The following is a 17,051-nucleotide window of genomic DNA, read 5'->3' as shown; positions in this document are numbered from 1 at the left end:
AGCCATGAATTGGAAACAACTTAGATATCTCTCAACAGAATGGATAAAGAAAATGTGGTACATTTACATAATGGAATATTACACAACCATTAAAATAATGAAATGATTAGTTTCATGGGTAAATGGATGGAACTAGAAAAAAAGATCACTCTGAGTGTGGTATCCCAGATGGAGAAAGACAAATACAGTATGTATGCTTATGTGCAGATAGTGGCTGTAGGATTAGGAGGGACAAATAGATCTCCTTAGAGATGGGAAAGAGAATAGACTAGATAGTTACATATGGATGGTAGAGGCTGGAATGGGAGGATCAAATTGGGAAGAAGGAGGGGCATGAGGGAAGGAATACAGGGATAGACAGCTAAAATTAAGAGACATTTGTGGGGTAGTATGGAAACCTAACACAATAGAATTTTCTTAAAATATATACATACGTGGAGGTGATCTAACTGAAATCCACAAATAATGGGGAAACAAAGCCCCAACGGATTATCTCTTGTTATCAAATGATGCTTCTAGTACAGGAATTGGGTTATATCTCATTGAGTTGTGAGTCAAAGGGGTCCCATAGGAATCCCCAAATTACCCAGGATGTTGCCGAGAGAATAGATCGCTCTCTACAAACAGACAAAAAGTCCCCACGGCTGAAAACAATACATACAGAACTCATTGAACTTGGAGAAGTGGAGCTGGCGCCCAACTACAGACTTTACCCTTGTGTGCTGATATTAATGTCTTTGTGCAGGAAGGTACTTGGCATGCTGCCAAAGGAGAAACAGAATATGAATCTAGCCACAGACCCTTTAATCTACAGGGATGTTCTGCCTGTGTAATATGCTATGTAGTGGTGACACAAAGCTTGTGGGAGTGACTTACCAATGTCTGATATGACTTTATGGCCCACTCCACAAGATAGAACCTATATTGTTTAGATGACCAAGAATGTGAGACTAGATAGCTTTAACCCGGGGACCTCGCATAAAATCAAATACTTCTGTCCTAAAAAATAAAAATGTATAATCAAAATATGACTTCTAATGACATTCTACTATTCTCATAGATCAGTGCCTTGCTCAACTATCATCAGAGAAGCTTTCTCTCGTAGCAAATGGAAACAAACCCAGACTTACAGCTATATATTACACAGAAAGACAGACCTTGGAACACATAGCCCTGAAAAGGGTCTCCATCAAATCCTTCCCCTCAGTGCTTAGTGGAAAAGGCAGCTGAAAGAGCGAATGAGCCAGAGGGCGTGGAGGACAGTGAGAAAACAACGGTCTCTAAATCAACATGAGCAAAACTCCTATGACGTTACAGACACGGAGGCAGCATATACAGGGCCCACAGGTCTACGTCAGCTCCTTGTTACGGCTTCCAGTTTAGTGTTTATATGGGATTCCTGAGCGTGCAAAGAAGAGGGTCTCTGTTTTGGACTTTTTACCTTTTGGTTGTTTTTGTCCAGCTACAATATGATTTTGTTTTATGCTATAATGTTTATTTTATTATTATCCCTTAGAAGCCTATTTGCTCTTTAATGAGAGACAAAGGGAATAGGTCTGGATGTGATGGGAGGTAAAGGAACTAGGAGGAGAAAAGGGAGCAGAAACCGTCATCAGGTATACTGTGTGAGAGAAAAAAAACTAATTTCAATAAAAGGAAAAAAAAATAAGTGAATACTTAAAAAGTAGCTAGTTCTTGAGTCTTTTTACTCAGTATGACAATCTTTCAATTAGATAGCTTATTATATTCATATTTAATTATCTTGAGTTTTATATTGTTTTTCTAATTTGTACTCTGATTCCTTGTTCTTTAGTCTTTCCTTTTTACCTCTAGAAGGAAAGCAAGCCCAAGAGGCTTAGTCAATGTTTTTAATTTATCGATTTCTTTAATTTGGTGGCTCATGCCTTTAATCTTAGAACTTGGAAAGTGGAGGCAAGTGGATCTTTGTGAGTTCAAGGTCAGCCTGGTCTACATAGTGAGTTTCAGAACAGCCTTATATAGAGACTTGAAAAAGGAAAGCGGTCCTCCTCCATCATTTTCCTACCTTACTAAGAAAGGATCTCTCAGGGAACCTGAAGCTCAGTGTTTTGGCTAGATGAATGACCAGAGTCACCCAGATCTGTCTATTTCTGTTTCCCAGTGCTGGTATTGGAGGCACCTCTGTGCCAGGATTTCACACTAAAGATCTGAATTGAGTGAGCACATTTGCTCAGTCCCTACTTTTCCCTAAATTTTTATTTGGATTTCTTGTTTTATGTCCAAACATGGTGGCATTACTATTTTTATTGGTTAGTGTAGAGATTATGGTGCATACCCTCCTTGGATGATTCTACTTCTGCCATAAAAACCATATAATACAATCACTTTTGCTTCTCTCATCTTTTCATCTATTTGTGTCATATATTTCTTCATATAAATGCCTCATGTTCATTTATTGAACAGCCACCAAGTCATATGTTAATGGCTCCGTGACTACTCTCTGCTCCTTGTGTCCTCCTGTACAGTGCACCTACAGTGTTGTCTGTTTAATTGGCTATTTCATTTAAATCTATTTATCAGTTACTTCATGCTAAGGCATGGTGTGGGGATATAGCTCTAGAACAGGCAAAGTGTTTATGTGATTTATTTAAAAAAAAAAAAAAAGCCGTAAAGGAACTTAGCAATGTCTTCTTTACCACGTTTTTGCTCTGTCTTCACCAATACTCGTTTCTTGTGCAAATTTCCTCATTTATTTAAAGCAAGGTGAGCATGTACACATGTTCTTTAAAATGCAGCTTTGGTCACGGAATAGTACCCCTCTCCCATCTTGTCTTTCACCACTTTGTGCATGATACTCCGGCAGTACTAAACTGGTACAGTCCTGAAAGCCATTCATTCCTTACCTGGGTTTTTTTTGTCTGGTCACATGTATGTGGCCCATGCTCTTAATCCTCTGTCAGGATGCTTCTGAGTCTTCGCATAAGTCTCAGTAAATCACTGCTTCATCTAAGACGCTCTGCATCTCTGCTCTGCTGCTCAGTATTCACACCCTCAGTGCTTAAATAGGCATGGACTACAAACTCCTTTACCAGGCTGGCAAACGTTCTGCATGGAGCTAGATACTTTAACCTTAATACGCGTTTGCTACAGCTACTTACTTTTTGCTTTCCTTGGGAAAATTGCAGTGATTGGGTAAAAAATACAAGTGTGACTGTCTTCCGATAAAGCTGTATGTATAAATGCAGAAAGAGAGTCAGCAATGGCTGATGCAGTAGTGCTAGCTAACCTCTGGAGTAGACCATAGGTCTTTGATACATTTCTGTGAAACAGCATCATCATCTTCATCATATTACTACATGTGCTACAACTAACTTTTATATTAGTAATTTATTTCTAGTTTTAAATTAACTTAGCAGAGTAATGGATTTCTACCTGTATCTTGTTTTGATTGCTTCTCCTTCCTGGTTTACTCTTGTTCTCTCTGTTCCCCCTTTCCCTGCTGTGCCCTTAGCCTCTGGGATTTCCCCATCCATTTTGTTGGATTGTCTTCCCCATTCTCCACTCCCCTAAAGCCTTTCCTCTAGTCACATGAGTCTCTTTCTAGTTCCCTGCCTTTACCCATACTTACTTCCATCTGGAAACACACTTGGAGTCTAGGATATGTTTATCTGTGCCTGGCTTATCTTGTGATACAGTATTTTCCAGTTCTATCCATAGTTTCATAAATAGCATTGTATATGTGTTCCACATTTATCTGGTAGACATGTAGCCTGACTCCATTCCCTTGCTAACGTGACAGTGTTAAACAATAGATTTGCAGGTACCTCTGGTTTTTGTGTGTACGTCCAGAAGTGGTGTAGCAGGCTCACATGTTAGTCCGGTGGCTAGTGTTTTGAGAAGCCCCATACTGGTTTGCATGGTGACCACACTGACACCAACGGATCCTGTCTCCTACTCTTTCCCAGTGTTTGCTTTCCTCATAGTGGCTCCAGGTGCAGCGCTCTGTTTTCATCTATTCCATTTGATTTTTGTCTTTGTTATTTTGTTGGTAGAAGTTACTTCCCAAATCACACAGTGTGTGTGTGTGTGTGTGTGTGTATACACATATTTTATATACACATACACACACACACACACACACACACACACACACACACACACACACACACACATATATTATATGAGCAAACAGGGTAGCAAAGAGCTACCATGATATATAAAACCAAGTCTAGAACTTGATTTTATTTTTATGTAAAGCTTAATGTGCCTTCCCACAGAATACATTGTTTGAATTCCAGGTATAATAGTCATTCCCTTAATTTCAGCCTTTGTATCTGCTCTCAAGGAAGGTTGCCAGATAAAAACCACAGGCCTGTGGGATCTACAGATGAGATTGTACTTCTGAAATAATCACTTATACTGTATATGCATTTTTAACTTTGTCAAATAATTTCTTAAAGTTTTTATATCATGGTTATTGACTTTACGTCGGTGAGGAAGGTGAAGAGCAGGCCCGTTAAGAGGCGTTGCGATTGCCTTGTCTTTCTTACATCCTTTCTCTCTGTAAAAAGATTCAGACTACTTACATCAAGCTGCCTCTTTTGGTCTTTGTCTTCTGAATAGTGTCTCTAAGGTACTTGTATTATGTGCTGAGGATCGATTTGGCTTACTTTTAACATGCGTATATGCTTCAAAACTTTCTACCATTATTCATCAGTAAAAAATCATATTTCTTTGTTCCCTTTTCTCTCAAAAATTTTCTTAGTAAAGTAGAAGCAGTCGCTCTGCAGGGAGTATTTTCAATAAAATCTAGTGGTTCTTCAAGGGGAAAGTTTCATTAGCACTTTCTAAAAGGCTTATTGATAGCCTTTTTATTCTGTTTTGCTAATTTTTTTACCATTCGTATGAAAAAGAAAACCACACATATACGTATTCTTAGCAATCTTTAGTTTTTGAGGTGAATTAATTTCCTGAGTAAAGAAATACCTTTCTTCAAACATTGCCTGAATGATTCTATGTGGTTAGTAGTCAGAAACACACCAAAGCATGGTGGGATGAAGATCAGCAGGAAGATGCAGAGCAGTTCAGAGGAGGAAGGACAGATGGATGGGGTACAGTGTTCAGGGTTTCTACAAGAAGAGGTCGCCTCAACAGAGATTTGAAGGATGAATGAGGATTTGCCATGCAGGAGCTGGGTGTGGTTATGTATACCTGTATTCATGTGACCCAGAAGGTGGGAGCAGGAGAATCACAAGTCAGGGGCAAACTGAGCCATATTGCAAAACTGTCTCTAAACAAAGGAAGGAAAGAAAGAAAACCTTGCCTTTTAGATTGGTGATGGGAATTGTGGCAGCACATATGACAAAGTTAAGGCATAATGAGTCCCTGTGGACACTGTGTCCAACTTGGAGAGGTCTCCACGGACAGGGCCACAGCATGGTTGTTATCAGTTGTCATCACTGATGACCAGGTTTTGGAGAACTTTGTCTAACTTGAATCAGAAATACTTGATTAGAAATCTAAAGTGAAAACTTAATTGCACCAGGAATCTATGTGAACATTATGGACTGGTCCATATTCCTCTGTTGGAAAACTTTTCACAGAAAATGAGTTGCTATAATTATACCCAAATGAAATATTTGACATGTAATTGGGACAAATACTAAGACTTTTAAAATTCTGACCTAGTTTATCTTCTCTATGGGCAAGTTAGGCAGAGTGGTTCTGCTTTTTTAGTTATTGATTGCCTCTTTTCTATAATTTTCCTCTGTTCACTCAATCAAGTTTGAGAATGATACTATTATTATAACAGTATACATTGTATTCAGATTTGGGTCTTTTCTTCTCTTTTCTTTTCCTTTCTTTTTTTCTACCACAATTCCTCTTCTTTCTTTGATTTTCAAACTCCATTTCACCTCATAGTCACAGGTGAACATAAGAACTAATTTCAGATTTCCATTTCCAAAGATTCTGAATCAGAGTGGTATGGCTGACGATGGCCTTGAAATTTAAAATTTTATCCAGCACTGTAGGCAGTTTTCCCTGGGACCCTAGTGATGAGTAAATCTTAAGGGGAGCAGAATACAATTATATTTTTCTCACCAGCAACAATATAAATCAGCCATTTCTCTCAACATGTTGAAAGCATGTGAAGGATGCCGACCACTGATTAGACACCGATTTTTTTTTTCCTATGGATGCTGAAAAAACGGTACCCTGTTAAATCTGCAAAATCCCAGCAAGGGCAAAGTGGAAGGCTATCAAGCTCTGAGGTTTGAGGTTCACACACTGCGCATACCTCTAACTGTTAGGAGCCAGCAGATGGCAGCAATTCAGTGCTACTCTGCATAGTTTCCATTGCGTTCAGGTTTAACTGTGGGCTTACAGTGTTTAAACCTTGAGGAAATGTGCGTAGGGCATAGAAAATGCCGTGGGTAGGAGAACCTTTTTATTTGCTGCTACTGCTCAATTTAAGGATGTTTATTGTTTCTCGGTATGTAGAATATGTATTGTAACAAACTCCAGTTTACTTGAAAAGCTATCTTGTTTTCTCCAATAACAAGAACACCATTCTCTGTAGTGTCCTTAAAATTTGAGTAGTAGTTCTTGGATTTCGTTTTTAAACATGGATTGTGTGGTCATGCCTTAAAGAAGCAAGTTATAACTACCTTTTAGTCCAGATCCTTGGGTGCTAGCAGGCTGTCTCTTAGCCAATGGGAACCTAGTTATTTAAGATAAAAGAGGGGGGTAAAAATAAAAATAAAAATGTTTAATACAGTATTAAGACGTTCCTTTACTTAGACATTGATCAAGCTAAATTGATTATAACCATCTGTTATTAAAGCTTTATACTAATAGAAATGAAAAAAGATTAAGAAATGAAGTTAATATTTAACAGTAGAGATCTTTTTTTTTGCCTCCTGTTTAAGGAGTAGAATTTTAATTCTGCCTAACAATACTGATGGGTGCCATCCTTCATAGGTTCTCCTGGAGTGAGATTTTATCCTTGAGTCTTCCTATAAATGTGTATGTATTAAAACAAAACAACAACAAATATTTTATTCAAAGCTTCTCTGTTTTCAGCTGCAATTATAAGAACTCCTAAATCTAATTTAACAGACATATGCCATTCAGTGCTTATTGACTATTTATTTGTAATGTCATCAATTTGTAATATATCAACATTATGACTTGTCATAATTACGTATTATTGGTATAGCAGTCTTAATTGAAATTATAATATGTTTGTCTAATGAAAAACTGAATGTGGTAATTGCAATCAAAGAGAATGCTTAAAGGTGTGGTCTTTGTGCATTGGAATTTGAAATACTCTTGTTTAGAAAAATGGAGAAATAATTTCTTTCCTAGAAGATATGATAAAGGGAAAAAGTATTAACATGAACAGCATTAAGTTGGTTTAGAATCTTGGCCCCACCGATAGCAGTGGAGTTTCAGTCAGATTTATTCATTTGAACCTCTCTTCTTAAACTGGGGTTAATGACTGCAGCTGCATAGGTTTGGTGATGTCTACATGAGACAGTGAAAATTAGAAATGCTTCATACTGTAGTCCCTCATTGACTATTAAATTTGCCAGCACAGGTTCAGTTCTGCAAATCAACAGTGAATCCTTGCCTCACAGGAATTCTCTGACATCTTTGAACATGGTTGCCTTCCTTTCTGTGAGGAAAGGGAAAGTGGGTGGAACCTGGGACTGGAAATGTCATTGTCATAAGGTGTTACTAAACAGACACTTAAAACTGAACGAAATTCTAAATCACCATGTTTTTGTGTTCATTTTATCATTTAATCCAAGGGAGGCAGACACAGTGTGGTTAGTTAATTTTGGCTTCACATTTATGTACTTGAGTGTCTTAATTATTCTATTAGATATTGCACACATTTATCTGATAATTATATTTCTATTAACTTCAGTCATGTTTAGCATTTATTTAAATGAAAATGGCCCAAACCACTTACATGTATATGGTTGAACAGTAATTGTCTAGTTGAGCCTTTTTTCTTAATGGTGGTAAGTCTCATCTAGAAATGAAGACTAGAATGGGACTCTGGCTCTGACTAGCCTGGAAGATGCAGTGGCTCATGCTATTGTGTTGTGTGAGCATATTTGTAATGTTGATGTGCTCTCCTGTATAGGAGTTCTCACAGAGTGATTCTCTTTTGTTCTACCATGTATTTGTCTGCTATTTATGTTCAGTAGGAAGAATCCTCTAAGTATTGAATTTTTGTAGCCAAACCGAGACCTGCTTGAGGCTTCTAGGCCAGCTCCATGGTGTCAGGGGCTGTTGTAGCCCAAACCACTTACTTGTATATGGTTGAATAGTAATTGTCTAGTTGAGCTTTCCTTCTTAATAGTGGTTCATTAGAGGAAATCTGGAGGGCCATGCAGTAAAACGACAGATATCTTTGCTTTGAAACATTTACTTGGTGGAATTTTATTTTACTGTGCCTTATTGATATTTTTTAATTTATAAATGTTTATAAATTCATAAACTTTTATAAGCTGAATTATATCAGAGGGTATGTAAACCATCATTAAATTTGAATTTTTACTATTTTTAATAAGCCTATACTTATTTCTTCTACCAACAAGGGCACCGCAGCCAGAGATAGGCATTGCAAGTCTAATAGTTTTTTTCCTCTTTGCTAGTGCTAGAATATTATTTTCCCTTTAAAAACCATTTTTATACAATTGACCTTTACTTCAAAAATGTTATTAAAAAAACATAATTTTCCTGTTTACATCCTTTCTCCATTTAAATATCAGTGTGTGTATATGTGTTTGTGTGTGTGTATTATGTATGTGTGTGTATATATATACATATATATATGCATATATGTGTACTTATCAGGGTTTAAATACTCTTCAGGGGTTTTAAGAGCAAGTTGATATTTATATGGACGTTAGTCTTGTGTTTGTAGTTTTTGTTTCCTATATCTTTCATTTTTACATAGAAAATCATTGACTACCCTAAAGTTATTAAAACAGTCCTTGATCAGTCATTTAACTTTGCCTCTAAATCATTCAGACTAGTAGTCCATCTGGAATATGGCACATTTTTTTGTGTATGTCTCAAAGATGAACTTTTTCCCAGAAGTGCTCTGGTGTGCCACTGTCATTTGTTGCTGAGTCTGTTTTTATTTAGTGGAAATATCATGTCCTTTTTAAGTGCAGACACGGCCATCAGCCTATGGCAAACTTTCTCTTAACTGACCTTCTTCTTTTTTTTTTTTTTTGAATTAAATTATTTATTTATTTACATTCCAAAGAGGGTATCTTTTCAAATTCTGTTATTTTACTATTGTTTTGCTTTAACACACTCCCACCTGAATATGATCAAATATGATCATTTTCATGCATTACACTATACACACAAAATTCACTAATTTATTTTACCAGATACAATATGAGCTGACCTTCTTCTAAGTCCTTGGATTAAGTGCTGTTGTTTATTTCCTCGGTGAAGCATCAGGGCTGGAGACAACAGTAAGCCAGATGATGTCTGTATAAGTCTGATTATAGATGATGCATTTGCTACTGTTATGATATACATTATTGGTACTGAGATTTGATATTTCTAACAACAGTTTTAGGTAGTTTTACTTGCTATTCTTACATTTCTTATTTAATTCAACATCAAATTTATAAAATGTTAGTAAAAAACAAAAGATGAGATACATCAAGTAAAGATTAATTTCCTTCTGTGGGGAAATATGACATTTTTTTAAATGTGCAACTGAATATAATCTGGTGCTTAATAAGCATTTGTTTGCTAAATGGTAAATGTTTGAATATTGCCTCATAAAACATTTTAGTGATTCTTCACATTGTAGTTCTATGTTGTAAAAACAGATCCAACTGAAAATTTGTTAGCAAATATCTAAGTTGATAGTAGTCTAAATGTAATGCTTTTTTTTTTTTTTTTATAGAACAGCGGTTCTCAACATGTGGGGGGGGGTCTAATGTGTCTTTCATGAGGTCACCTAAGATCATTGGACAACATAGATATATACATTACAATTCATAACAGCAAAGTTACAGTTATGGAGTAGCAACAAAAATAATTTTATAATTGGAGATCACCACAAAATAAAGAACCATATTAAAGGGATGTAGTATTAGGAAGGCTGAGAACCACTGGTGTCTGCTTAGGCATTTGAAATAGAACGTGGTATTTCTAGTTAGTAAGTTAAAAATACTGGTCATTAAACCTAAAGTTAAGAACGAATTTAGATTACTGCACTGTACTAGCTCTTTCTTGATATAACAACTGCAGAACTTAGTGACTTGAAACAGTAAGCAGTGACCATCTATCTCAGTCTCTGTGGTTGGGAATCACGAAGGAGCACAAGGGGTATAAGGGGCAGTGTCCCTGATGAGTTCTCATGGGAAACTTGACCTCAGGTAAAGAATGCTGTTCTGGGGCTGGTGAGATGGCTCAGCGGGTAAGAGTACCGTCTGCTTTTCCGAAGGTCATGAGTTCAAATCCCAGCAACCACATGATGGCTCACAACCACCCATAATGAAATCTGGTGCCCTTTTATGGCTTGTCTCAAGACAGCTACAGTGTACTCATTTATAATAATAAATAAATCTTTAAAAAAAAAAAAAGAATGCTGTTTCAATATGGCTCACTCGAATGCTTTTATTGTTGGAAGTTCTTTGCCATGCAGGTCTCTCTGCTATGACCCTGTCTAGTCATCACCACAGCATGGCTGCTAAGCCTATAGCCTTAGGTTATAGCCTATAGCATGTAACCTAAGAAAGCAAAGATGGTGATGTAAAGGATTTTGTGTTGAATGTCACCTGTCCCATTTAATGTATTTTATGTGTTAGAAGAGAATCAATACAGTTTATATTCAAAGGAAGGAAAATGGGCCCAGCTTTTGACTACAGAAGAATTGGCCATACTGTAGGTATTTATTTTGCGTTTGTATGGATCAGGAAGGGATCTGTTCATATCCTTGATTTCTTTCTAGGACACTGCCTTAGGAAAACCCCGAGAGGTGTTCCGCCTTCCTACAGATGTGACAGCATATGACAATCGTCTTTGTGCATCTATCCATTTCACATCCCCTTCCTGGGTTACCTTGTCAGATGGAACTGGAAGACTGTATGTCATTGGAACAGGTGACCGTGGAAACAGTCCTGAAAAGTGGGAGGTGAGTTGGTTTTCTTTGTAAGCTTTGTGAAGAGTCCAGAAGGTGTCTATAAATTAGACACAGGAGCCATTTACCAGCCTGGGTTGTATGCTTTGTTAAGTACCCCCTTTTTCCTTTTGAATGGGGGGCTTGCTTTAGTTCTCTCTCTCCTGTTCATTCTGTTAAAATGTCCTCCTATTCCTTTGTTTTGTTTGTTTGTTTCATTAAAGAGTGCTGATCGTTTTTTGTTTTATAAGCCATGCATCTAAAATATGTATGATTTTCTTTTCCTATAGATTATGTTTAATGAAGAGCTTGGGAATCCTTTTATTATAATTCACAGTATCTCATTGCTGAAAGCTGAAGAACATTCAGTGGCTATCCTGCTTCTTCGAATAGAGAAGGAGGAATTGGACCTGAAAGGAAGTGGCTTCTTTGTTTCTTTGGAGTGGGTCATTGTCAGTAAGAACAAAGAAGGTAAACAGAATTCTGAACCTCTAGCTTGCATTCACTGATGGGGCACTGAATGCTGTATTTAGTGCTTGCTTCTTGAGCAATGTAATAAATTATGCTACTTAAGGGCTGTCTTAGTCAGGGTTTCTATTCCTGCACAAACATCAGGACCAAGAAGCAAGTTGGGGAGGAAAGGGTTTATTTGGCTTACTTCCACATTGCTGTTGATCACCATAGGAAGCCAGGACAGGAACTCAAGCAGGTCAGGAAGCAGGAACTGATGCAGTGGCCATAGAGAGATGTTTCTTACTGGCTTGCTTCCCCTGGCTTGCTCAGCCTGCTCTCTTATAGAACCCAAGACTTCCAGCCCAGGGATGGCACCACCCACAAGGGGCCCTACCCCCTTGATCACTAATTGAGAAAATGCCCCACAGCTGGGTCTCATGGAGGCACTTCCCCAACTGAAGCTCCCTTCTCAGTGATAACTCCAGCCTGTGTCAAGTTGACACAAAACCAGCCAGAGAGCAGGCTGAGCAAGCCAGGGGAAGCAAGCCAGTAAAGAACATCTCTCCATGGCCTCTGCATCAGCTCCTGTTTCCTGACCTGCTTGAGTTCCTGTCCTGGCTTCCTCTGATGATCAACAGCAATGTGGAAGTAAGCTGAATAAACCCTTTCCTCCCCAACTTGCTTCTTGGTCCTGATGTTTGTGCAGGAATAGAAACCCTAAGACAAGGGCTATCATATACTTCCACTACTAACTGTGTATTTTGTTTAAAAGAAGACATTGCATAAATTTTGGAGACCATAAGATACATCATTTTAAAATAGCTCAGAGTTTACACCTATTCGAATTTGTATATGAATAAAAATTCATATATATGAACATGGATATAAATAAGTAGGTGTTTTGTAATTTTCTTTCTGTGAGACATGAAGAAGCTTTGTTCACACTAGACATTCACGGACAACAGACCAAATAATCTAAGTAGCTTAGGGAGGCATTGACTTTATTGGGGATATATACAAGAACATAAACAATGTGTTACTTGCAGGAACCTGGGTGATTCGGCACTAAAAAGCCCATGTTGCACTGGTAACAAACTCAACAAACTTTTCTTCCTGGAGCTTTGCCCAATCCCCAACAATCCCAGGAGAGTCTATTCTGTTATCCCTTCTATAACCGTGGGAGGAGCTTTTGAATTTTGTTATGTTCAGGAGTTTCCTGAACCTTGTTTCATTCACATGAGTCAAATGAACCTCTCTTCTTTCTAAATAAGGACATGTTTCAGTATGCAGGAAATAGCTACTTAACAGAAATAGTAAATTTTAATGTAATTTGAATATAAATAAGAACTGGAAGATGGAGTGGGTTCCTTTATTTTGTTCAACCTTGTCTTTTGTGTCTCTCTTCTTTAAAACTTTTCTTATTCATCTGTGTCATAAAGTCTTAAAACTTGCTCAGTTTGAACCTGTCAGACTTCCAGCATGACTCTAAAAAGTAGTTTCTTGTGTTCTTGTGAGATTCCTTAGTGAGGACTCTGTGCTCTGGAAGACTCTGCCTAGGTTAAGGGATGCAGCTAATGTTCCTTCCTCTGTCACTCTTTCTGTTTCTCTAATTGGGAGCTGAGGGAGTTTGCTTTTTGTTCTTTGTTTTGTGTTTTCCATTTTAACATTGTCCCACTGCTCTCCCTTGTTCAGTTGACAGTAAATTAACTTAACAGAAATTCTTCATCACTACAAAACAGCAAACCTAACCAAAACCCATTCTTTACCTTACAGCTCATTTACATCTCAGGCATTAATGCTGTATTCTAGAAGGAATAGCCACCTTAAGAAATGTCTATTTGGACATGGGAATTGCTTGTGCTTAAGCAGAATGTATTTGTTGTTCCAAGCGTTTATTTCCATCTCTATAGTAATGCAGAAACTATATGTTAGGGGGTGGGGGTGGGGGTGGGGCAGAGAACTGTTTTACTGTGCCAGACAGCCTGTGTCACAGCTACTCAGGTGTGCAGTTATGGCATAAAAACAGCAACAGACAGTTTATGAACAAATGCGTAAACTAGGCTCTAAAATACTTAGGGACATTGAAGCTTAAGTACTAAGAATTGCTACAGCTATATAAGTATTCTTTTGCTTGTTTCTCTACTGTTTAAAATGCAAAGTCATTCTTGACTCAAGCTGTACGAATACAGATAGAGACTCTGCTTTGGATCCTGGGTTGTAGTTTGAAGAGTGCTATTTTTTTGTTTTGTTTTGTTTTGTTTTGTTTTGAGACAGGGTTTCTCTGTGTAGCCCTGGTTGTCCTGGAGCTCACTCTGTAGACCAGGCTGGCCTCGAACTCAGAAATCTGCCTGCCTCTGCCTCCCAAGTGCTGGGATGAAAGGCGTGCGCCACCACCACCCAGCTGAAGAGTACTACTTAAGGAAACACTAGAAGTATTTTTTAAGGAATATGATTCTTAAGAGGAGAAGTCATAGTGCACTTTTCTTCCCCTGTCCTCAAGCACGTGGCTCTGTAGTTGCATATCAGTCCATGGGACTTAACGGATGGATGTCCGTAGACATCCACAGCAGCTCTGCCGTCACAGCTCCTCTTCGTCATCCCTCTCCTCAGCTGAACAAGCTCTCTTACATTTTCCTTTCTTTTTTTCTCCTAGGATTCTTATTTGTGGAACTCAGCAATTTTCTGAAGATTCTTTCTTTGCTCCTTTTAGTATCTTGTTTTCCCCAATTACAAATAGGACTGTGTTCTTTTAAAATAATTTTAAATCTACTATGTGTGTTCAGGATGTGGAGGCCAGAGGTCTACTTTATGTATCATTCATTAGAAGCAGTCTGCCATGTGTTTTGAGGTGTCCTTACCAGTCTGGAGCTCACCAAGTATGCTAGGCCGGTTGGCAGTGTCCATAAGCACCCAGCTATTCTGCTTTCCTAGTGCTGGGAATACAAGAACATGCCACTGAGCTTAGCTTCTTAAATGTGTATCTGGGGGGCAAAGTCAAGTTCTCGTGTTTGCAAAGCAAGCACTTAACTGGCTGAGCTGTGTCACCTGTTTTTAATGCTTGGATCTAATACAGTAGAGCAATACTTTTCTAAAGAATGTTGAGGGAAACAGAGGATAAATTATATTTTGTGCTCAATTAAATTGGAAAATGAAAACGTTTATTATCCCCAAAACACACTAAGTTGAATTTTTATCTACTTAGCGTTAAACTTACAAAACTAAATCCATCCAATAGTGTAGTAGTATAAAGGTATGTGCTTGCCTGAAGTGATGTTTTGTTGCTTGCTTGGTTTCCTTCTTTATTATGTCTTTATTATTTTTTAATTTTTGTATAATATATTTTGATCATATTCTACCCCATTTCCCAAGTCCTCCCAGATCATCCCTCCCCAACTTTGTGTTCCTTCACTCTCTCTCAAATAGTCTAAAAAACTCCAAAGCAAACAAATAAACAGAAAAGAAAACAAAAAGACAAAAATCATAACCATAGTAAACAAACAACAAACAACCCCCCTCCTATATACACACAGAAACATGCGTGGCCTCTTCAATGTGTATTCTGGGGACAGTGTGTTGGTCCACTACTTCTAAGTGGGAGGTCTGCCCTGGAGTGTGTTTGGTATACCTAGTGATACTGCCCTGGAGAAAACCAGGCGGTGTCAAGTGTAGATCACCTTAGTTCGGAGTGGGACTAAACTTCGCTTCCACTTACTTGTGCTGGAATTTTTTTCTGGCATGAACTTGTATAGGTCATGGATGTGCTGTCACAGGCTCTGTGAGTTCATAGGTGTGTTAGCCTGTTGGGGCTATAGAAACTGCTTCCTGAAAGCCTCCTGTCTCTGCTCTGACAGTCTTCCCACCCCATCTTTGGGTACAAGATCCCTGAGCCAAGAGAGGAAGAGTTTGGTAAACATCCCATTTGGGGCTTTCTCCAAGATCTCAATATCTGCACACTGTCCAGAGGGTTGAGGGATACATTTACTAAAACCTTAAAATACAGTTAAATTGATAGTTATAGTAAAGGTTGTAAGTGCTTGTTCTTTCATTATTGATCATAATATTCATATAGTTTTAATTTGGTATGTAAAACTCAACTACTGTAAAAATATTTCATTTTAAGAAACCCTCTTTACCAGTTGCTACAGCAAGAAAAAACTAGTTTATTCTGTACTTTCCCCTCATGCTTAGATAGTGTCACATTCCTGCCAAGTAAGTAGTTACTTATGTGTGTGTTGGTCACTGGGATTAGTCACTAGGCACATGTGGTTACTGAGCACTTGAAATGTGTCTAAGTAGCTGAGGTCCTGAATTTTAAACTTTATTTAATTTTAATTAAATAGCCATTTGAAGCTGGTGACTACTGCACTGCACAGTACACATTAGAGCAAAGTTCGTCAAAACCAGTATTTTATAGTAGGAACTTGTTTGAGGACAATGAAGTTCTCAGGTGTGTGTGTGTGTGTGTGTGTGTGTGTGTGTGTGGGTGTGCGCACGCGCACGTGCATTAGAGAGAGAACAACTATGGGAGTTGGTTCTCTTCCATGTTGGTCTTGTGGTTTGGAACTTGTCATCAGGTGTCAAGGGCTCTTACTCACTGAGCCGCTTGGGGGGGGCCAAAGTTGTCAATTTCTTATTCTTACCAAAAGATTCATTAAAATGTAGCTTTTTATAATGTTTACTTTCCTACAGATAGTAAAAAGTATGAAATTACAAAGCATCATGTTCTCCGTGGAAAGTCAGTGCCACATTATGCTGCAATTGAGCCTAATGGGAATGGTCTGATGATTGTATCTTACAAGTCCTTCAAGGTTGTTTCGGAAGATCAGGATCTCGAAGAGAGTATGGATGAAGACAGGCCAGAGAAAACCAAAGGTAATTTAACCTGCTGCGAGAGCTCATGTGTGCTTATGTGCATATATACATCTGCATGCCTTGACTTCCCTCCAACATATGTAATGGGTTCCACCATAACATATCCATAGCATATATTCCAGGAGGAACAAAAGCCGCTTTATCTTAGTTTTCTTTCATATCCTCAGCTGGCACATGTTTTCTGGAGGTTACTCTCTGAATGATGTGACCTGGTTTACCTTCATAATTTTGTAATTATCTGGTATTGTAGAAATTGCAGTTGGCTCAAACATGATTCCCTGTTTAATACTCACTAAATAATGGTTATATTAACACTGGGCAAGCCAAAGTGATAATATTCTCCCAAGTAAAGTCTAATATGCATATTGTTACCTTCATGCTAAACTGACAGTTTCTTGAAGGTAGAATCACTGCGTTTCTGAATGTTGAGTGAATGAGAAACTGTTATACCTTAGACACCAAAAGTCCAAAAGATCTAGTGCAGCCTTGTGGTGCGTGCTTGCCTAGCATATGCAAAGCCCCAGGTTTAACCTTCACCATAAGAAAACAGGGAAAATGTAAATATATTTCCTATGATGAG

At 38.1% G+C, this 17,051-nt stretch overlaps 1 protein-coding gene across 2 annotated transcripts in view; it reads left to right on the top strand.

Moving 5' to 3' along the window:
• Nudcd1 (NudC domain containing 1) overlaps positions 1-17,051 on the top strand; it is a 55,490-nt gene that overhangs the window by 11,878 nt on the left and 26,561 nt on the right. For both annotated transcript variants that reach the window (XM_031358064.1, XM_031358063.1), the window contains exons 3-5: positions 10,979-11,161; positions 11,437-11,617; positions 16,289-16,471. In XM_031358064.1, coding sequence (XP_031213924.1) covers positions 10,979-11,161; positions 11,437-11,617; positions 16,289-16,471 — 547 coding nt within the window. The remainder of the gene's footprint in view (positions 1-10,978; positions 11,162-11,436; positions 11,618-16,288; positions 16,472-17,051) is intronic.

This window comes from Mastomys coucha, unplaced genomic scaffold, assembly GCF_008632895.1.
Source record: "Mastomys coucha isolate ucsf_1 unplaced genomic scaffold, UCSF_Mcou_1 pScaffold7, whole genome shotgun sequence".
In the NCBI taxonomy this organism is placed as follows: domain Eukaryota; kingdom Metazoa; phylum Chordata; class Mammalia; order Rodentia; family Muridae; genus Mastomys; species Mastomys coucha.
Note: the sequence above shows the minus strand (reverse complement) of the source record. Positions and strands in the feature narration are given on the sequence as shown.